Source organism: Procambarus clarkii, chromosome 24 (genome assembly GCF_040958095.1).
Source record: "Procambarus clarkii isolate CNS0578487 chromosome 24, FALCON_Pclarkii_2.0, whole genome shotgun sequence".
In the NCBI taxonomy this organism is placed as follows: domain Eukaryota; kingdom Metazoa; phylum Arthropoda; class Malacostraca; order Decapoda; family Cambaridae; genus Procambarus; species Procambarus clarkii.
In genome coordinates, this window is record NC_091173.1 from 14,815,165 (window position 1) to 14,838,727 (window position 23,563).

The 23,563-nt window shown below is 41.8% G+C and overlaps 1 protein-coding gene across 1 annotated transcript; it reads left to right on the forward strand.

The window, feature by feature from the left end:
* Nucleotides 1-314: 314 nt before the first annotated feature.
* On the forward strand, nt 315-7,607 carry LOC123747895 (uncharacterized protein DDB_G0287625-like). The gene is made up of 4 exons (XM_045730111.2): nt 315-398; nt 3,622-3,856; nt 6,533-6,663; nt 6,923-7,607. The coding sequence occupies exons 3-4, from the start codon at nt 6,599-6,601 to the stop codon at nt 7,317-7,319; spliced, it is 462 nt and encodes a 153-aa protein (XP_045586067.2). The 5' UTR covers nt 315-398; nt 3,622-3,856; nt 6,533-6,598; the 3' UTR covers nt 7,320-7,607.
* Nucleotides 7,608-23,563: the final 15,956 nt, after the last annotated feature.

Genomic DNA, 23,563 nt, shown 5'->3' on the forward strand with positions numbered 1-23,563 from the left:
ATTGGTCTGACATACGTGGTATACAAGGTTCTAAATGATTCCCTACACAAGTCTCTAAAGGCCGTTCCTATTGTTGGCCAACCAGGCATATGCCACTGAAGCTATCCTCTTCATGTGGGCTTTGGGGGACAGGTCTGGCGTGATATCAACCCCCTGGTTTTTCTCACTGATTCTAGAAGAATTTCAACTCCCAAATGATAGTTTGTATCTGGCCTCCTGCTCTCAACACCTATCTTAATTACATTACATTTGCTCGAGTTAAACTCTAACAACCATTTATCACCATGAAAACTTTCCCGTTCATTCCCTTCTACAGGCGTTCTCAACACACATGGCCGGACAGCTACGGACTGCGGGCAGCCACTGGGCGGCGCTGCTAGCATTCATCCTAACACTAGGTAGGTGTGTAGATGTGGTAGGTGTGTAGATGGGTAGGTGTGTAGATGTGTAGATGGGGTAGATGTGTAGGTGGGCGGCCGCTACACAGCAGTTATGTTCCACCATTCATGTATGGGGGGAACGGCTAGTCGTTCCCCTTCGCAAGCGTGAACTATAAACCGCTGTGTTTTGACCACTTTCCTTTTATGACCAAAACAAAACCACTTTTTGTTTTGTGTTTTTACAACTCTATTATTACGACCAGGAGGTCTGGTCGACGACCGGGCCGCGGGGACGCTAAGCCCCGGAAGCACCTCAAGGTAACTAGCCAGGGTCTTGAGTACCCACGCCGAATCTCAGGAGAGGCTATATAATCCCTATACTGATTTCCGGGTAACTTGGTAAGTACTCTACTCACTAAGTTACGATTCTGTACTCACTAAGTAACCGTTCTGTATTGTACTCACACTATCTCAGCATAAAGCTCTTTAAATTACAGTAATCCACTTGATGGACCAAGCTGGCATTATCGACAAAGATGGGGTATTAAAATCTGTGAACATTCATAAATGCATTTACTATTACTAGCTATTAATGGCAAATTTACATAAAATGCTAATAATAATAATAATAATAATAATAATAATAATAATAATAATAATAATAATAATAAAAATAATCCTCGCAAAATAATGAAAGGCAAGAAAATTCAACTAGGCTACTGCTCTCTCACTAAACCTGTACCACAACTACGGTACTCTACTTGCCTGTAGAGTCACCTGAACACAATTTGTCTGCCAACCTGGAAGAGTCATGCTATAACATCACACACCACATAAAAGAGAACACGAGAGCAATAACTGTATGCAACACCCTTAACACTGGGACATAAAACGATTCAAAATCGTGTTATTAATAACGTCTCTCCTCCTGACTCCTCACAAGAGAGATTCATGAACTCAAAGGGATTATTTAACCCATGCTGAAGGTATAGTGATTATAGTCGCTATTTGGTTGGAAATACCAGTGTGTGTGAACCACTAAAAATGTTCACTTTTGTATTTTAATTATACAGGATACAATTATAGCTAAAAGCCATACTTAAACAATTTCTAGGTCTAGTATAGCATATATAATCTATATTAGCCCTAGGATTACTAGGAGAGGAGGTCTGGTTGTATGTATATTGAGGTTAATCAAAAAGTTTCCTCATTTCGTCAAATTCAATTTGGTCAAAACGTCAATTTTTTGGTGGTCGATCACTACATATTGGTACGTTTCACCAAATAGTCACTATAAGTACTATCGTTTTAGGAGAATGGGCTGGAATTGCTGTATGCACTTATCATGAATCAAACTATCAACCGCCCCGACCCTTGCACCACCACTACCACACAGATATATATCAGTCAAATCAAATACTGTACCACCATTATGATAGATGAGATATAGCCAACTTAAAAGGAAAGGGAGATACGGAGGAAAGGAAAGAGTCGGTAGAAAGGAGAGAGAGAGAAAGAGAGAGAGAGAGAGAGAGAGAGAGAGAGAGAGAGAGAGAGAGAGAGAGAGAGAGAGAGAGAGAGAGAGAGAGAGAGAGAGAGAGAGAGAGAGAGAGAGAGAGAGAGAGAGGATTAAGTGATAAGGGAGAGAGATTAAGCTAGCTGCTACTGCTTTCTGTGTGTATGTATATGTATGCGTATAAAGTATATATGGAAGCTGATCAGAATTACATTTCACCTTTGTAAATGCACATTAATGACACTATGTAAAAGACACATCGAACACTTTATGTAGGGCATACGTATATCTGTGTATCTATGTATTTACGCACGTAGGTTAGCTTAGCATTTTAAAAGCACCGAATCACCTTCTGTGGTTGAGTGTTCAATAAACCCCTGAACTATATGTTTAACACATCTCTAACCCTGTCCATGGAGGACAGAAGAAAATGTATATATGCTGGTTAGCATTTGTAAATGTGTGGCCACGTCTGTGGTAGAAAAATGATAATAATAATAATAAAAAAACTGCCTTTCTAAATATTTAACGCTGCCACCACCATGAATTATTTCTTAGTTTCATCCAAAGATATCCGGATCAGGGAACCGGGAGAGAAAGAGAACTTAGGTGTAACTTAAGGTTAAGAGTGCTAGCTGGCCCTTAGCTCCAATAACCCGAAAAACACTCAATAGTCACTGTACAGAGGAAGGGAGATGGAACAAAATGAACCGCATGTTCTGAACACTTAAATAATGACATCAGCTGATGAGTACCTGACAATTAGGGACACTCGGTCAATAGGTCAAGGGATGGCAAGCCCATTAATACATCACACAGGTACAATTAACTTACAAGGGAATGATAGTTTAAACAATACTTAATTTCGTTCTTTAAATGAATTATCCTAACTATGGTTCCCTTATTGAGGCAAACTGATTTGACGATGCATGTGACAGTGATAAGAGAGTTGTACTTGCAGTGAGCTCCCCTCGATCTGAGGTAACTGTTGTTTGTCCCCAGAGGTCTGAGGCGCCCACAACCCTCACTGTCTCCTCCATAGGCTAGACTTTATCTTGTAGACACAAGTGTTGGATGTGTGAAGTATATCAGCATCCCTTGATGTAGATTAGAACTGGGGGGGGGGGGGTAGAAATAGCCTAAGCTACTCTATCCCTTCCAGATGTATTTCTTTCTTGTTTCAATAAACATGAACTTGAACTTGATTAGTAATCACAAGTGGATTAGCAAAGTCACAACATTTCTGAGAGCAGCATTCTTATCTTCAATGTACTTGCCCTGACCTTACATGACCTGACCTGACCTGATCTTACCACTGAGTGTGCGTGTGTGAGGTGCGAGGTGTCGTTGTGTTTAGCTAGACTGGTCGTCGTTATGCCCAGACCTGTTCCATTGTTATACTGTTCTGCTTTTCGACTTTCATGCTGTATGTACTGTTCTCGTGTTATACATTAACATACACCACATCAACACCCCCCTCCCAACACATACATCGACTCATCAACCCCCACCAAATACACTGTAACATCAATCCCCCCTCCCTCCCCTCAGCCACTAACATCACCACATCAACCCTCCCCCCAACACACACATCATATCAACCTCCTTCCCCTAAACACACCACCACATCAACATCAGCCACAATCCCCATTCAATTTCCCCTATATCCCCCCCACCTCTACACCACGACTCACCCCGCACCCCATCAACCTCCTTCACCCGCAGGAACGGCAGCGCCCACACCTACAGGAACGACAGCGCGACACACCTCCACAACAGCAAGAGCAGCAACCACGACAGCCACGCCTACGGTGCCCGCCGACGGGGCCTGCTTCGGCATATACACGACCACGGGAGTGGCCCAAATGAATGCTTACTTTACCATGACCGTCAATTCCCCTAGTCACTGCATTTATAAGTGCTACAGCGGCAACTACATCTACGCCTCTACAGAGGAGGGGTGAGGACCAGTCTGGAGGCTCGAGGAAAAGTCTACTCGACTACAAAAGAGCGGGAATTACATTGGTTAGGCTACTTGAATAGGCTACGTGAGGAGGCTATGCAAGTGGGATTATGTAGGCGAGGCTATAGTGGGTAAGGCTATGGAGGAGGGGAGGGATGGTACTTTAATTAAGCGATTTGTGTGTTACGGTGCTGTGTTGTGCTACGGTGCTGTGTTGTGCTACAGTGCTGTGTCGTGCTACGGTGCTGTGTCGTGCTACAGTGCTGTGTCGTGCTACGGTGCTGTGTTGTGCTACGGTGCTGTGTCGTGCTACGGTACTGCGTCGTGCTACGGTACTGTATCGTGCTACGGTGCAGTGTCATGCTACGGTGCTGTGTTGTGCTTCACATATTAGTTATATAAGCCTCGACAACTTGAGCTAGGCTTCACAGATTAAGGCAAGCGAACCAGACCAGAGGAGCTAGGCTACCAGCCCGGCCTCGAAAACAAAGACCCGAAGTCCATTCCATGCAGCCGCCAAACCCCCCAGTTTATGAATGAAAAACAGTTTACACACAACTGATGACGTCCGAACCCTTCTGGGACATGTGGTTCGCTGACGACTTATGTTCGAACCACAACGCTGTAAGTGATTAACTACAAATAAAAATAATCGCCAACAATCACCTAAACACCTAACTTAACCAATGCCTAAATATGCACAAAATATGTTAATATATAATAATATCAAATTATATTTGAGAAAAAACTCCTGTTGTGAATGAACAGCATGTTAAAATTGATGAATGCGTCTTTAGGGGTCGACCGCTGGATGGAATGGACTTGGTCTGAGGATGGGTTGGCTTCACTCTTGTACTGCAAACACCACAGTCACGGCCAACACATCAGATCAGGAGAGATTCTAGTACGACAATTTTTGGCCCTTATGGAACGCATACGACCGAAAAGTTTTGTAGAACAGGTTGTTCTTTGTAGGAGAACGGGTTGTTCTTTGTAGGAGAACGGGTTGTTCTTTGTAGGAGAACGGGTTGTTCTTTGTAGGAGAACGGGTTGTTCTTTGTAGGAGAACGGGTTGTTCTTTGTAGGAGAACGGGTTGTTCTTTGTAGGAGGACAGGTTGTTCTTTGTAGGAGAACGGGTTGTTCTTTGTAGGACAGGTTGTTCTTTGTAGGAGAACGGGTTGTTCTTTGTAGGAGAACGGGTTGTTCTTTGTAGGAGGACAGGTTGTTCTTTGTAGGAGAACGGGTTGTTCTTTGTAGGACAGGTTGTTCTTTGTAGGAGAACGGGTTGTTCTTTGTAGGAGAACGGGTTGTTCTTTGTAGGAGAACGGGTTGTTCTTTGTAGGAGAACGGGTTGTTCTTTGTAGGAGAACGGGTTGTTCTTTGTAGGAGAACGGGTTGTTCTTTGTAGGACAGGTTGTTCTTTGTAGGAGAACGGGTTGTTCTTTGTAGGAGGACAGGTTGTTCTTTGTAGGAGAACGGGTTGTTCTTTGTAGGAAGACAGGTTGTTCTTTGTAGGAGAACGGGTTGTTCTTTGTAGGAGGACAGGTTGTTCTTTGTAGGAGAACGGGTTGTTCTTTGTAGGAAGACAGGTTGTTCTTTGTAGGAGAACGGGTTGTTCTTTGTAGGAAGACAGGTTGTTCTTTGTAAGAGGACAGGTTGTTCTTTGTAGGAAGACAGGTTGTTCTTTGTAGGAGAACAGGTTGTTCTTTGTAGGAAGACAGGTTGTTCTTTGTAGGAGGACAGGTTGTTCTTTGTAGGAGAACAGGTTGTTCTTTGTAGGAGGACAAGTTGTTGCCCACAAACAAACTCCGGGAACTCTCAATATATAAGATACTCGTAATTAACAAACACAATTAGAGATAATTGAAGAGTAATTAAGGATCATTTATTCCGGAATTTATACGGATTTAATGAACAGTCGATACTTGAAGGCAACAATGAATATAACATGTACCTAAGTTAACAGCTTAGTGTATAACCAGGCAATTGGTATACACAGGGGTCATAACAGCCCCCTGAAATGGAATATCATTAAATTATCGGGGCTGTTATATGAATTATATAACAATATAATATTCTGGAATACATGGCTTGTACCCCAAGTAACGGAATACATCAACCCGTTCTCGCACTTTCGTATAGTCAATATTGACTTATTAATTAAATACGTGCATATGTGACATACTAATTTATTGTGAATATTTTAGTTTACCTTGAAAAGCTTCATAGAAAACACCGACCTTACCTAACCTTCTTAATATGTTAAGATAAGCATCTTATTGCTCCGTAATTACAATTATTACTTAACCTATACCTATAATAGGTTTTTAATAGTTTTTTTTAACAATTATTACTTAACCTATACCTATAATAGGTTAAGTAATAATTGTAATTACGAAGCAATAAGATGCTTATTTTAACATACTAAGAAGGTTAGGTAAGGTCGGTGTTTTCTATGAAGCTTTTCAAGGTAAACTAAAATATTCACAATAAATTAGTATGTCACATATTCACTTATTTAATAAGTCAATATTGACTGTAAGAAAGTGCGAGAACGGGTCGAATACCTATGGCCTGTACCCCCCCAAGTAACGTATATACAAGGGCCTGCGAACCAGACATGAACCAGTATCCCCCCATAACCACCTTCCCCCTCCCACGGTCGCCCACAGGAAAAGCTGCGCATGCAGCAACAAATTCAGCCTGAAGAGGATGACATCGGGAGTGTGTAACTACACATGTGCCGGGAACACCTGCGTCATATGTGGCGGTCCCGGCAGCTCCAACTTCTACTCTGTACCAGGTGAGTAATATATGTGACAATTTAGACAGGAGCGCTAGAACAGGTAGTGTTTTTTTTTTCCCAGACGGAAGAGTGCGATAGACAGGGAAGAAGGGAGGGAGGGGTTTGTTAGCGGAGTGGGTTGCGTTTGAGAGATGAGGGAGGCGGGTGTATAAGTGCGAGAAGGGGTATTTTTGTTTCTATTTTGGGCTGGACAAATGGGAGATGTATAAGGGGTTATGCACTCTTAAAAATAATGCTTTATTGACGTCCCAAACAGCTGGTGGGGTACCAGCCCCGACCCCGCCCCCATACCAGTGTTCTGGTACGACAACAACGGTGGCGGCAACAACAACAAGAGGAATAACAACGGCACCAGCAACGACAACGGTCGCAGCAAGAACAACAACGGCACCAGCAACGACAACGGTAGCAGCAAGAACAACAACGGGAACAGAAACAACAACGGCAGTAGGAACAACGGCAGCAGGAACAACGGCAGCAGGAACAACAGCAGGAACAACGGTAGCAGGAACAACGGCAGAAACAACAACAGCAGGAGCAACAACGGCAACAGGAGCAACAACAGGACAGCAAACAGCAACAACCAATGGAGGAACAGCAATAGGATCAACAACAGCCCCACCACAGACTGCTACAACGACGTCCGCATCTAACGCCACAACCAACGACACCCAGCCAACCACAACAGCCTCAACAACCAACAACTCACAAGCCGTCAACAGCAGTGCAACTTCAGGTGAGTCTCTCTCTCCTTTTTTGTCTAAAAATGTACATATCTAAGCCTATATATGCCGATTTAATGACAAATATACTGTGAATATCGCATATAACAAATATACTCTGAATATCGCATATGATAAATATACTCTGAACTTCGTATAACTTGTTACAATATATTTTCTTCATATTGTTACTAATTATCTCTCCACAGGAAATTTTTTTTAGGCATTATATTCATTTGATCATTTTGTTGTTGAATATCTGAAAAAAAGAACTCGTTCGTTACGGAATAAATTTGAAAATATGTTCGCTAATATATTTCTAAATCAAATATGTTTGCTAATATAGTTCTAAATCAAATATGTTTGCTAATATAGTTCTAAATCAAATATGTTCGCTAATATATTTCTAAATCAAATATGTTCGCTAATATATTTCTAAATCAAATATGTTCGCTAATATATTTCTAAATCAAATATGTTCGCTAATATAGTTCTAAATCAAATATGTTCGCTAATATAGTTCTAAATCAAATATGTTCGCTAATATATTTCTAAATCAAATATGTTCGCTAATATATTTCTAAATCAAATATGTTCGCTAATATATTTCTAAATCAAACGTTCACCAGTAGTACTAAATTGTTCTTAAATATCTTTCTATATTTTGCGTATTGTACATTAAAGAATTTTGCGGAATTATCCTGCAATTTTGCTCATGTAAAGTAAATATGATAATTTTCTTAAACTGTCAATTTTTTTTAGCGTGATATAAATTAATAATTTAATGGTAATTATGCATTTAAAGCCAAATATTTACTTGTAATTCTAGTCAAAAGAGCGTTATTTGGTTTTTGAGAAACGTTAACAGCTCAAGATGGTTCTTAATGAAATTAAATGGTCTAATTTATTTAATGAAATGTGTTCTGAAATTTGTAGCTCAGTCGATTAAAGGCAGCAGCGTCTGGGATGCTCTCGGACGTAGGTTCGAATCCTCGTCACGGCCCTGGTGGATTTGTTAATTTAAATGTGTTCTGCTATTGACTGTCCTTTTCTTTCTTGTCTTTTTCTCGGGGCTTTTGTATGTGCCCAACCGCTTGAGCTGGACGGTAGAGCGACGGTCTCGCTTCATGCAGGTCGGCGTTCAATCCCCGGCCGTCTAAGTGGTTGGGCATCATTCCTTATACACCCCCCCCCCCGGTCCCATCTCAAATCCCAATCTTGATCCTTTTCCAGTGCTATGTAGTCGTAATGGCTTGGCGCTTTCTCCTGATAGTTCCCCTCCCTTTGCGAGAGAGAGAGAGAGAGAGAGAGAGAGAGAGAGAGAGAGAGAGAGAGAGAGAGAGAGAGAGAGAGAGAGAGAGAGAGAGAGAGAGAGAGAGAGAGAGAGTATCTTTGTGACAATATTAATGATTATATTTAACTTTTCAGGTTAATACACATTATTTTGTTAATTATCTTGTAATCATGTATATGTATTATATTTATACATTAGTAACTTACATGTTCAACAGATGTACAGTAATATGAATGTAAAACGGAATAAATTCATCTTTATTTACGTATTAGCTTCCTACACATGAAATAAAATGTTGATATTCTTTTAGATGTAATAACAATTTATGTATAATTAAAAATTTTTAACTTGTAGATTTGGTTTTGATTAAAGTATTTTAAGTGCTACCTTTTAAATATTTAATGTTAGATTACTTTGCTTGAAGTAAGAGCTAAAGTAATTATGAGAAAACACCAAGCCAGAATGACCATAGTGAAGCCTGGTAACAACATCTGGAATTAAGGGATATGAGAACAATGATGTTGACCACTACACACTAGAAGGTGAAGGGACGACGACGTTTCGGTCCGTCCTGGACCATTCTCAAGTCGATCGACTTGAGAATGGTTCAAGACGGACCGAAACGTCGTCGTCCCTTCACCTTCTAGTGTGTGGTCTGGTCAACATACTTTAGCCACGTTATTGTGACTCATCGCCTGCATGAGAACAATGAGCTGGGATTCGGTCCAATCAAGTGGGGCTTCGGGAATCGAAGTCCGACCTTGCAATATGCGAATCCTTCGTTCTACCGGCCAACAGAAGTAAGTACTGGATTGATGAAGATTAAGCCACCCAAGAGGTGGCACGGTCATGAATAGCCCGTAAAGAAGTAAGTAATTATCAAAGGTGCCAAGCTGGGAAGACTATGCCTGGATATCCATCGCTGGATATCCAAAAAGCGCACAATATCGCTCGGGATATCAATACGAGACCAAAGCAATGTAAGGTGAGCGATATCAAAGGTATCAGATTCACCAAGGGACATTAGGAAAACAAGATGTACGATCATCCCCAAAATCTGGACATTCTACAAGGAGGTGCACGGTTAAGTGGGACAATGCAGTTTGAACACAAAAGACCAGTTCGATGTTCCGTTAAGTGAGTTAAGCGTGCATGACCAATAAGATATGTAACCTAGCCAGAGCCGTTTGCCATCGTCTGTTATGGTAGTAGAAGGAAGGCCAAGGGGAAAGTTCAATTTTAATAGCACGCAGTTTATTACATAATAAGCCAGCCCAACGACCCAGCCAACGGACGAGGATTGCAGGATGAATAATCAGGCAGAAATCCTAACAAGGAATCACTTTCCGAAAGCAGGAATGGCCTCCTTAGCGGAACAAGGAACAATATAATATATCCACAAATAATTCAGCTAATTATATGTATTAATAAATTCATTATTATAGAACAATATTAAAAGGATTTCCGGGAATATTTAACACAGGACATTTTTAGGAATCATCACATGAGTAAAGATCTGCCTCCGACCTCCGCGCGCGCCATGAGCACCTTGCAAGACATCAATGCGATTGATGCTTTCGACCCCAGACACTAAAACTTCCAGTACCACGTTGTGTACTGTCGGCCGCGGTATTTGGAAGTGGACGTGGCTCGAACGAGCGTCATGGGTTACCTCAGGATCCTAGATTGTATAAAACCTTCAACATATCGTGGGACCATGGCATTAAGGTGTGTCTGGGATTACTTGATTACTAGATGTGAGGTATACATAGATACCGCATATCTTCAACACTATCGATATCCAACATTCACCAGTGACAACTTGACGTGTGCAGTTCCTACCCACACAAGATGCTTCATCAGCCTTGACACAGCAGACAGCCAGACTCCGGCAGCATCGAACTTCCTGGTTCTCGTCTCACACTCGAGCTCCCTGACTACTTCTGCCAAATAAACCGACTGCTGTAACCAGGACTACTAAATAAATATGAAAAACTAAACTCTTTGAGTGTAATCAACCAAATACGTACATGTAACTCAGAAGGCTGGGTGTCCGGGTCACTCTGGGGTCACTCTAGGGTCACTCTGGGGCCACCAATGTAACGTAATGTTTACTTGGCTGGTTATTTGGCTGAAATAGCCAAATACGACGTATTTGGTTGATTAGATACAAGGAGTTCAAAGGTTTCTCATATTAATTTAGTATAGTCTTGGTCACAGCAGTCGGATTGTTTGGCAATGTAGAGAAATGTTTTAATAGTTGAGACGAAGCCTGAAGCAGGGCAGAGAGCTGAGTGAGCCCGGGGGTGGAGAGCTCGCATGTGGGGTGAGAGTGTAGAACGTGGCGCTCCATTCAGCACATCACCCGTGCCAGGTAAGTACGATGGGGGTCACCATAGCCCGTGCTGCTTGGAACATTTTGTTCCAAGTAGCTGAATCTAAACCAACAAACAGCAGCGTGGCGCTCTGAATGCTGGCGGAGTCGGGGAGCTCGAGTGCGGGACGAGAGCGTGGTGGAAGCGCTACGCGACCCCGAGTCTGTCTGTCTACTCTGTGTCGAGGCTGAAGCGTCTTGTGATGATAAGAAATAAAGACGTCGAATGTTGAAGATGTGCGATATCTCTCAAGCCTCTGTACCGAACTACTGAAATTAGACTGATGATGATTGATGAAGATTAAGCCACCCAAATGGTGGCACGGGCATGAATAGCCCGTAAGTGGTGGCCCTTTTGAGCCATTATTAGTATCAAGAGCTCTGTGAGCTCCACGAGATCTGTGGAGGTGCGACTGCACCCTGCGTGACGGGAGATGTCTCCTCAAATTAGACTGATGATAGATTGATTGATAAAGATTAAGCCACCCAAGAGGTGGCACGGGCATGAATAGCCGTAAGGATGATGATTCGCCGTCGACTACCAGTCCCCACCTCACCTGACCATCCTCCAGGAGTTTGGGAAGAAGTAGTGACTGTAATTAATTGTACACTTGGGAATTGTAATTAGGAATGTGATAACTAACAGAGGTTCCGTAGGATTAACAAACCCATCTCATTATCTCCACAGGAGCTAATGAGAGTTTGGAGCGAGTATATTATATAGTTAATATACTTGCTGCGTGTGATTATGTGGGGGTGAATATGTGATAATGAGGCGAATATAGTGTGGAAATGTGGAGGTGAATGTAGTGTGATGGGGGAGGTGGATATAGTGTGGTGGGGGAGGTGGATATAGTGTGATTGGCGAGGTGGATACAGTGTGATGGTGAGGTAAATATAGTGTGATGGGAGAGGTGAATATAATGTTATGGGGAGGGGAAAATAGTAAGATGGAGATGTGAATATAGTGTGATGGGGGAGGTTAAAACAGTGTGTATTATGTATCTGACCCGGTTATCTGTATTATATTTATACCATTAGAGGGTCATCTTGAGGTTATCTTGAGATGATTTCGGGGCTTTTTTTTTTTTAGTGTCCCAGCGGCCCGGTCCTCGACCAGGCCTCCACCCCCAGGAAGCAGCCCGTGACAGCTGACTAACACCCAGGTACCTATTTTACTGCTAGGTAACAGGGACATAGGGTGAAAGAAACTCTGCCCATTGTTTCTCGCCAGCGCCTGGGATCGTACCCAGGACCACAGGATCACAAGTCCAGCGTGCTGTCCGCTCGGGGAGCCGGTCGGCCGAGCGGACAGCACGCTGGACTTGTGATCCTGTGGTCCTGGGTTCGATCCCAGGCGCTGGCGAGAAACAATGGGCAGAGTTTCTTTCACTCTATGTCCCTGTTACCTAGCAGTAAAATAGGTACCTGGGTGTTAGTCAGCTGTCACGGGCTGCTTCCTGGGGGTGGAGGCCTGGTCGAGGACCGGGCCGCTGGGACACTAAAAAAAAAAAAAAGCCCAGAAATCATCTCAAGATAACCTCAAGATGACCCTCTAATGGTATAAATATAATGCGCCCAGTACAGGCCCATCACGGGAGACATCTCCCGTCACGCAGGGTGCAGTCGCGCCTCCAAGATCTCCAGTATCAGCTCTTGATACTGGTAATGGCTCAAAAGGGCCACCACTTACGGGCTATTCATGCCCGTGCCACCTCTTGGGTGGCTTAATCTTCATCATCAGTAACTGCAGAAGGCCTATTGGCCCATGATGGTTCCTCTTGATGCTTCTATATTGGTTCGGAGTCTTGAAGTGGGTAGAATATAGTTGTGCATTAAGTGGCTGTTGATTTCCAGCAATCAACAGCCACTTGGGGCCTCAGAATTTCGAATCACAGACCACTTAAGCAGTAGCCCATAAGTGTAACCACAGAGCTACTGAACACCCACAGAAACAGTCCATCTCAAATTCACGCAACTGGTATCCAACTGAGACTTTAGGCTTGTCTTCGGGTGCCACTTGGGCATAGAGGAATTATCTGATCCACTCCCCAGTCATACAAACTGCGAAATGTATATATATCACACAAGAACATTAGTAAAACATTTAAAACACAAGATGCATGCAAACATTCCCAGGACAGTCGAAGCCTTCATTAATTCTTTGATTTATCGCGAGACATAAAGGTTCCAGCATTAAGCATATCCGTCCCCCACCAACCTCCCCTTCCCAGGACGGTGTTGGCTAATGCGTCCGCGTGCAGTCTGAGTGTGTGTGTGTGCGTGGATGTGTGCGTGCGTACACGGCACTGGGCCGCCTGCACGCCAGGTGTACCGTGGGAAAGTGCGCCGCATTTTATAAAAGTGTGGGAACCAGAAGTGTAGCGTGGAAAGTGTAGGTGGAGTGTGTGTGTGTGTGTGGAGGGAAGTGTAGGTGGAGAGTGTGTGTGTGGGGGGGGGGGAGATGAGTATAGGTAGAGTGTGTGGGTTAAATTCATGCGATTTTGTCTTCCAGTTTTGATGCCTTTGGCTAATTACTTATTTAGTCGCCACTGTGAGCCCGTTTGGCGAGCGGGACGGAGTCGTCGCCATTCAAGGCAAACATTTAGTACATACAATCTCCCTTCACCCTTAACCCCGGGGCCTCCAGCAGCGATCACGCGCCTCCAATCCACCTCGCCAACACCCTCTGCCTGCCAGCCTGGCTAAGCCGGCCTGTAGCGAGGCCTGAGAGTGCCGGGAGGGTTGAGCGGCCGTCCAGTAGCCTCACAAAGCCTCTTACTTCCCCCTCCGACACGGAAAGTCTCGCTTGATTCGATTGTGATAGGAGAACAGCGGTCGTAATAGAAGGCTGAGGGAAGGACTGTTTATGTAGGGGATACTCTTGGGGAGAGAGAGAGAGAGAGAGAGAGAGAGAAAAAGAGAGAGAGAGAAAAAGAGAGAGAGAGAGAAAAAGAGAGAGAGAGAGAGAGAAAAAAAAAGAGAGAGAGAGAGAAAGAGAGAAAAAGAGAGAGAGAGAAAGAGGGGGGGGAGAGCAAGCAAATCGGTTTATGTTATGTATTGTCTAGATAATATCTTAAATAAGAATACAATATGAAATTCGTATAGAAAACTTAAATTGACAAATAATCCATATTCATTACACGTATTCCTTTCAATATAATATTTGATTTATACTTGGATAATTTTAGTACGTAACCAATCATTATCCATTCTTCCCAGCTTCCATGCTCTAGACCATCCTCTCTTGCTCCTATCATCAATCCAGTCCTTCACTGTTACTGATCCTGTCTCAATATCCTCTATTACCTCCCCTATTTCACTGTTGTCAGTGTTACGGCCAGCTGGGCCAGTAACCGGGTTCTTTCTGTAACGTGTCTTATAACCTCTTCTTCTTGATCCTACCCCAAGTCGATGGCAAGTGTTCAAGAACTGGCTGTGGCAAGTAGTAGTACAAAGAACAAGGGGGGGATAAACAATGCGCAATTACACCTTCACCAAATATATTATCACCTTCACCAATATATATATTATACCTCTAAGTATTACTACACGTATTTACACTGTGTCGCTTTTACTCAGGACACTCAATAGATCGACAGTATTCATCAAATCCCGGCAAGTCCACTACGTCCAGGTACACGTCGTCCACACTCAGTGGTAATCACCGGCGAGTTCACCTTCCTCAACATGGGCATGTCCACACTCCGTATCGTCATGATGTCTCAATACCCCACATCCGCTCTCCAGAGGGTTTAAGCTACACGCTGACCGAGGTCTCAAATAATCACATACAGGGGGTAGCTAGCACCCTGGCAGAAGTCTCTAGCAGCTCACTAATAGCACTTCTCAACAGATGCATTACTGTCGTCTCGTAACTCTTCTTGGCCAAATCTCGGGTAAGTCAGTCCATACAACACTGCTACTACCGACGACGGCCACTTTGTCCTCTCACAGGACCAAGTCAAGAGTTTAGAACTGCCAGAGGTGAACTGCCCTCCTCAGCGCAATCACCTCCTCACATCACTTCTGTGAACATAAGCGTCATTAGCTAGACAGACAGTATACTGGGTGGCCTTAGGATAACACCCTTCCACCGGGAACTGAAATTATAATTGCTTGCACAACATAGATGGCGTTGATATCGTTACGCCACCTGCCTGAGGTCAGAATCATCGACCTCACCTTCTAACTGAGGTATGAAACAGGAGCCTTTCACCGACGCCACGCCACCACCAACAGATGGCGTTGTTTGCGTTGCACCCAATACCTGGGAGTTGGAGTGCAGGTCCATAGATGGCGCAGAAATCGCCACCCCCGACATTTCAGCAACGGTGTAGATACCGTAATAGTCAGTTAGGTCCCTTTTTCACTATTGTCTGTTAGCTTCCCCCCCCCCTTTCAAATCAAATCGATCAAAACCTTTTTTTTCATAAATGGTAAAACACTTATAATAGGAAAACGTACATAAAGGTTCAGTGTCGTGATACATAAGAGTCACAATAACAACACAGGAATGAAAACATTCTCACTATTAGAATCAGAAATTTAATTTATTTGGGAAATTTAATTTCCCAATTTAATTGGAAACAGGTAATACAAATCCTGTCACTGCTGGCTAGACTTAACAGGTGTATGACACTCTAAATCAGAACTAAAATTTTAGGTGTTATGTGAGTGATGTTTAGCTAAGGATTTAAAAGATATATTGTAAAGACACAAAGTATATATCACATAAGTAGGATATATATATATATATATATATATATATATATATATATATATATATATATATATATATATATATATATATATATATATATATATATATATATATATATTATTAAATATGACCGAAAAAGTAAGATTAATAATTCTAACACGAATTTTCTCAATCTTTCGTACATTTCTTTTCACTGTTGGAGGTAAATCAAAAATCAATTCTCCAAAATTCGTTTTTATTTCTAGTCTGACGCGACACGAGCGCGTTTCGTAAAACTTATTACATTTTCAAAGACTTTAGTTTACAAGTACACAACTGAATAGAACTTACTTAGAATTGAGAAAATTCGTGTTAGAATTATTAATCTTACTTTTTCGGTCATATTTAATAATATATGTCTACAGGAAAGACTGCTACCAATATATATATATATATATATATATGTCGTACCTAATAGCCAGAACGCACTTCTCAGCCTACTATTCAAGGCCCGATTTGCCTAATAAGCCAAGTTTTCATGAATTAATGTTTTTTCGTCTACCTAACCTACCTAACCTAACCTAACCTAGCTTTTTTTGGCTACCTAACCTAACCTTACCTATAAATATAGGTTAGGTTAGGTTAGGTAGGGTTGGTTAGGTTCGGTCATATATCTACGTTAATTTTAACTCCAATAAAAAAAAATTGACCTCATACATAGAGAAAAGCGTTGCTTTATCATTTCATAAGAAAAAAATTATAGTAAATATATTAATTCAGGAAAACTTGGCTTATTAGGCAAATCGGGCCTTGAATAGTAGGCTGAGAAGTGAGTTCTGGCTACTAGGTACGACATATATATATATATATATATATATATATATATATATATATATATATATATATATATATATATATATATATATATATATATATATATATATCAATCTTTGGACAACACCCACCAGTGGGCCTCGAACCCAGAAAGCACAACTACCTTCCAGTAGCTGCCATAACTAGTACGCCTTAACCCACTACACCATCAGACCCTACATCAGAGGCCCACTGGTGGGTGTTGTCCAAAGATTGTTAATCTTCACTTGTGGTTTATGCAAGTATAGGCTTATATATATATATATATATATATATATATATATATATATATATATATATATATATATATATATATATATATATATATATATATATATTAGTATATTTTGGTAGCAGTCTTTCCTGTAGACATATATTATTAAATATGACCGAAAAAGTAAGATTAATAATTCTAACACGAATTTTCTCAATCTTTCGTACATTACGCTTCACTGTTGGAGGTAAATCAAAAATCACTTCTCCAAAATTCATTTTTATTTCTAGTCTGACGCGACACGGGCGCGTTTCGTAAAACTTATTACATTTTCAAAGACTTCACAAATACACAACTGATTAGAACTTACGTATCTCTGCTATTATATCTACATTTGAGTGAGGTGGGAGGGATGATGTGGCATATAGTGATGTGGCATTAACACAAGACAGAACATGAGGGGATATTAATAGGGTATTAAAAGTATCAACACAAGACAGAACAGAAACAATGGGTATTGAATAGAAGTGTTTGTAGAAAGCCTATTGGTCCATATTTCTTGATGCTTCTATATTGGAGCGGAGTCTTGAGGTGGGTAGAATATAGTTGTGCAATAATTGGCTGTTGATTGCTGGTGTTGACTTCTTGATGTGTAGTGCCTCGCAAACGTCAAGCCGCCTGCTATCGCTGTATCTATCGATGATTTCTGTGTTGTTTACTAGGATTTCTCTGGCGATGGTTTGGTTATGGGAAGAGATTATATGTTCCTTAATGGAGCCCTGTTGCTTATGCATCGTTAAACGCCTAGAAAGAGATGTTGTTGTCTTGCCTATATACTGGGTTTTTTGGAGCTTACAGTCCCCAAGTGGGCATTTGAAGGCATAGACGACGTTAGTCTCTTAAGAGACTCTTAAGAGTTAGTCTCTTAAGAGACTAACGTCGTCTATGCCTTCAAATGCCCACTTGGGGACTGTAAGCTCCAAAAAACCCAGTATATAGGCAAGACAACAACATCTCTTTCTAGGCGTTTAACGATGCATAAGCAACAGGGCTCCATTAAGGAACATATAATCTCTTCCCATAACCAAACCATCGCCAGAGAAATCCTAGTAAACAACACAGAAATCATCGATAGATACAGCGATAGCAGGCGGCTTGACGTTTGCGAGGCACTACACATCAAGAAGTCAACACCAGCAATCAACAGCCAATTATTGCACAACTATATTCTACCCACCTCAAGACTCCGCTCCAATATAGAAGCATCAAGAAATATGGACCAATAGGCTTTCTACAAACACTTCTATTCAATACCCATTGTTTCTGTTCTGTCTTGTGTTGATACTTTTAATACCCTATTAATATCCCCTCATGTTCTGTCTTGTGTTAATGCCACATCACTATATGCCACATCATCCCTCCCACCTCACTCAAATGTAGATATAATAGCAGAGATACGTAAGTTCTAATCAGTTGTGTATTTGTGAGGTCTTTGAAAATGTAATAAGTTTTACGAAACGCGCCCGTGTCGCGTCAGACTAGAAATAAAAATGAATTTTGGAGAAGTGATTTTTGATTTACCTCCAACAGTGAAGCGTAATGTACGAAAGATTGAGAAAATTCGTGTTAGAATTATTAATCTTACTTTTTCGGTCATATTTAATAATATATATATATATATATATATATATATATATATATATATATATATATATATATATATATATATATATATATATATATATATATATATATATATATCATAGACGATCATTGGTGCGGTGGCCACGGTACTGTGTACGTTTAGGGGTGATCCTGGACGGCATGAGTTCGAATCCTGGCCGGGTCAAAGAGTTCTTAGTGATATATATATATATATATATATATATATATATATATATATATATATATATATATATATATATATATATATATTGGTTCTAATGCTATGTGTTTCATCCTACTTATGTGTTATATACTTTGTGTCTTTATATATATATATGTATTTTTTTTTTGAGATATATACAAGAGTTGTTACATTCTTGTACGGCCACTAGTACGCGTAGCGTTTCGGGCAGGTCCCTGGAATACGATCCCCGCCGCGAAGAATCGTTTAACCAATATATATACTATACTATATATATATATATATATATATATATATATATATATATATATATAATATATATATATTTTTTCCTGAATGCTCTGTGTTCCCTTCTCTGAGGCTGTGGGTCCCTATAATTGCACCAGAGGTGGTACCCCCTATAATATATATATATATATATATATATATATATATATATATATATATATATATATATATATATATTATATATAATTGAAAACTCACACCCTAGAAGTGACTCGAACCCATACTGCCAGGAGCAACGCAACTGGCATGTACAGGACGCCTTAATCCACTTGACCATCTCGACCGGACATAAGGAGGTGATAGCCGAAGCTATTTGAACCCCCCCCCCCTCGCCCCGCCGGCACCCGGATGGTAATCTTGGGCATAGCATTTTATCAAATCACCTCATTCTTTGGTGATTTTCATTATGAGTTTTCAGTTGCATATAGTCCTGGGGGGGGGGGGGGGAGTTTACAACATTAACGTAGGTGCGTCACTGTCTGACCTGGACCATGGCCCTGGACCATGGACCTGGACCATTATGACACCTGTAGACCAGGTAGGGTGGAGCGGAGGGGGGTGGGGGGGGGAGGTCGAGGACTTGCCAGGACTTAATAGGATTGTCGCAAAGACACCCACACCCACAGGTCATAAACAGCTAAATAGTCTGGTGGTTTCTTAAGGTCTCTGTCACAAGCGGGAGGGTTGTTAAGGTCTATGTCACAAGCGGTAGGGTTGTTAAGGTCTATGTCACAAGCGGGAGGGTTGTTAAGGTCTATGTTACACGGGAGGGTTGTTAAGGTCTGTGTCACACGCGGTAGGGTTGTTAAGGTCTGTGTCACAAGCGGGAGGGTTGTTAAGGTCTATGTCACACGGGAGGGTTGTTAAGGTCTATGTCACACGGGAGGGTTGTTAAGGTCTATGTCACAAGCGGGAGGGTTGTTAAGGTCTATGTCACACGGGAGGGTTGTTAAGGTCTGTGTCACACGGGAGGGTTGTTAAGACCACCACACCAGCAAGTGTAACCTCAATTTTGTACATAGTCCAGGACTTGAGGAGCCAATTATCAAGTGTATGTACACCTCTCGGTGTACATACACCACGTGACAGCTCCACAATATGTACTATTTGACCGTACTAAGTGTACACAGTACACCAACCCACCTGACCTAAGGTCCCAGATATTTTAATTAATGAAAAAAATACATTTTCAGTTTATTCATTTCACAAAGAAACCGCTAAATAAATATGTTTTAATCCTGAGAGTATGAATACGAACTCTTAATCTTAATAAATGATCAATGTTAAGGAAGGTTCAGGGACAAGCTTCTGTTTAAGAACAATGATTCATAAATAGTTCCATAAATTTAATTGCTTTCATAAATTTAAGTAGTTTTATACGTCCGGAATATGTATGTGAGTGTACTTGGACGAAACACTTTGCTACTCTTCTATATTACACACAAATGTCAACTTTGGTTTTAATTTCACTAAATGTTTGGAAAGGGAAGGTTGCAGGGAAAAAACACATAAAATTTGCATTGCAGATGAGAATCACTAAAAAATATTTGAAAATTAGCGACGTCTTCCATTACGCTTAATTAAAGAAAACGAGCAAATAATGACAAAGAAAATGAGCAGAATGTTGTCAATTACTCAAGGACAGACAACACTAAGTTTGCAAGAATACTCCAGCCAAGGAATATATCAATAAACATATACTGTCACTGAATTCGGAATTTGGATAAATATATAGAACAAAAAAAAACACACACCCGTCCACATAAACACAAACAAAACTCTCCACATACGCGTAAACACTTTTACAGAAAAAATTAAATAATTATTCCCAAAACAGCTTTTTAACGCTAGACCAACTGTGTCCCAGAAGCAGCAGCGGCCTTGTGAAGTCCCCCCATCACCCAGCGTGTCTTCCCAGCTGCAGACTCCAATACCCACTTTCTCCACCTTATCGTAGAACTCCGCGATACGTTATTGGAACTGTGGGCGGAGGCGGAATAAACACCGGCCATCAATAAGTGAACGAAGCGTAACAAGGGGATTTCGATACGGCACACGTACACCTAAGGGGTTCAGGGCTTCTTAGACGGGATTAGAAGTCACGGGTGATACATTTCTGATGTGGAGTCGAATACTCAACTAACACACAAGTTTCGAACCTTCTGGGAACTTTCGCGGAATTTGTGAGTTGTGCTGGAGCGGGGTGGCAGGAGGGAGGAGGGGGAGGGGGGGGGGAAGCAGGAGGGGGTTTGGGGAATAGGGAGAAGGAATAAATAGTGACTGGAGGGGGAAAATAAGTAGGGGGAGGTGGTGGTGAGTGTAAATGGTTGCCTCAACAGACAGCGGTAAAGAGAGTTCTGGCCAGATGACCGCCAGAAACGTATACTGGCTCCCTAAGATGAGGGGATTAACTCTCTTTATGACCCAAGATGAGAGGCTCATCTTCCTCAAGATCAGAAGAAAATAAGCCTTAATGCTCCCACGGCGAGAAGAATCATGATGCTCCCATGGCAAATCTATCATCATCTGCAAGAGTTCATTTGAGTATGACTGTTCATTTAGACTGCATCATCCTTTGCAGATGAACAATAGCCTTTTCTTGAGAGTAGAGAGCATAATATAGCACCACCTACAGCAAACTTCCAATCTGATCTTACGGGCTATTCATGCCCGTGCCACCTCTTGGGTGGCTTAATTTTCATCAATCAATCAGTCCAATCTGATGTTAATCAGCTCTCTTAATGAACCACAGAAAAATATCATGTTTGATGACAATAAGTTATGACTATGGGGAAACCCCCCCCCCCCTGGAAAATGTGAAAACGGAAATCATCATATAAAACGTAGTGGAATCATACTATTGAAAGAAAAAAGCAATGTCAAAGATCAAGAAATAGTCAAGACGGAAGAGGCGTGAGTTACCGTCAAAGAGCATCATAAAGCAACTGTCACGACTGCAAGGAAAAATGACAGGTTGGATGACAAGAACCTGTCAGACAAGAGATGATATACCAATGATGATACATTTTTCAAGACGCTATAGTTCTCTCTCTAGGAATTCTAAATTTGTATTCTCTAGAGCGCAGGCCAGAGTGAGGAAAACAGCGAAGGAAGTGAGTTTTCGTGCTATCGTGCCCCCAAGATGTGAGCTTTCGTGCACTCGTGCTCCCAGGAAGTGAGTTTCGTGCTCTCGTGCCCCAGGAAGCGACCCTTTATGAGCGTGATAGATGGGACTTGGGACCTTGGCATAACTAGGTGGTTGGTAATTCCGGTGACACAGGCGCAAGGCTCTTACAGCCCCCGTGATTAAGGCGCAGAGTTCCTAGGCATCTTCCTCCCAAGGTCACGGGAAGAGTCGGGAGAAGTACACTCTCTCCCTCACTCCTTCATTCCCTCTCTCACTCCCTCATTCCCTCTCTCTCTCTCTCCCTCACTCCCTCATTTCCTCTCTCACTCCCTCCTTGACCACGTGCCACACCCCAGCTGACCAACGATAATATTGATGCTTTATAAAGTGATGATTGTGTACATCAATGAGAAGGATAACAAAGTTACTTATTGTAAAGTGAAGCAACACACGCACACACACACACACACACACACACACACATAGAGCCCAGTAGGCTCAGGAACCTGTACACCAGTTGATTGACAGTTTAGAGGCGGGACCAAAGAGCCAGAGCTCAACTTCCGCAAACACAACTAGGTAAGAACAACTAAGTACACACACACACACCTGCGGAGCTGTTCCTGCGACCACCGGAACGATCCACTTACCTGTAAAGGTGGGAGAAGATAATTAATAACAGGTTCGTGCTCATTAATCTTCAATTTTTGTATATAATCAGCTTGTTACCTAGAAGAGAATCAATCAGTTCAAGTGCCACTTGGGCTGTGAATCAGTTCAAGTGCCACTTGGGCCGTGAATCAGTTCAAGTGCCTAGCCTTATCCCCTTGGAGAAGAGTCAGGTCTCTGATTTTCTTTTCAACTGGCAGCGCCTTTACTCCCAGCTGAGAAAATAAGAAAAGCCGTCTTGTTAAGGTGTTTTCTGAGCGTAAGTTTGACGCCAATTAAGCCATCATCGTTGTGTGACATCGGCAGAGAAGCAGCATTGTGTGTTGTGAGATATACTGAGATATACTGATATACTGACTAGCGTCTAGTCTTTGCCCTCGGTCACGGCCAGTCGAGGGCAGGACAGTGTATAATCACCTAGTTGTATTTTTTCCCTCGCTGTGTGGGTCACTTTGCGTTTCTTTCAAATTCTTAATTTTAAAACCTTAAAACCTTTTAAAAACCTTAAAATCTATAGTTAATCATAGGTTAGGTTAGGTTAGGTTCTGTTGGCGATTATCTTTGTTTGAAGTACGTGGGTGAAGCATTTGCAGAGTTGCGATTCGAACAGAGGTCGTCAGCGAAGCATTGTTCGAACATCATCAGTCGTGTGTAAACCGTTTTTCATTCCTAAATAGGGAGGGGGGTGTGGCGACTGGATTAACGGCCTTTGCTGTTTAAAAGGCGAGCTCCAGGATTGAACGAAAAACGTTTCAATCCAGCTCACT

What these genes read in the sequence shown, in the direction of transcription:
- LOC123747895 (XM_045730111.2), top strand. Translation starts at nt 6,599, where the DNA reads ATGTGCCGGGAACACCTGCGTCATATGTGGCGGTCCCGGCAGCTCCAA. An exon ending in CAACTTCTACTCTGTACCAG is followed by an intron (nt 6,664 to 6,922) that starts GTGAGTAATATA and finishes CGTCCCAAACAG; the next exon opens with CTGGTGGGGTACCAGCCCCG.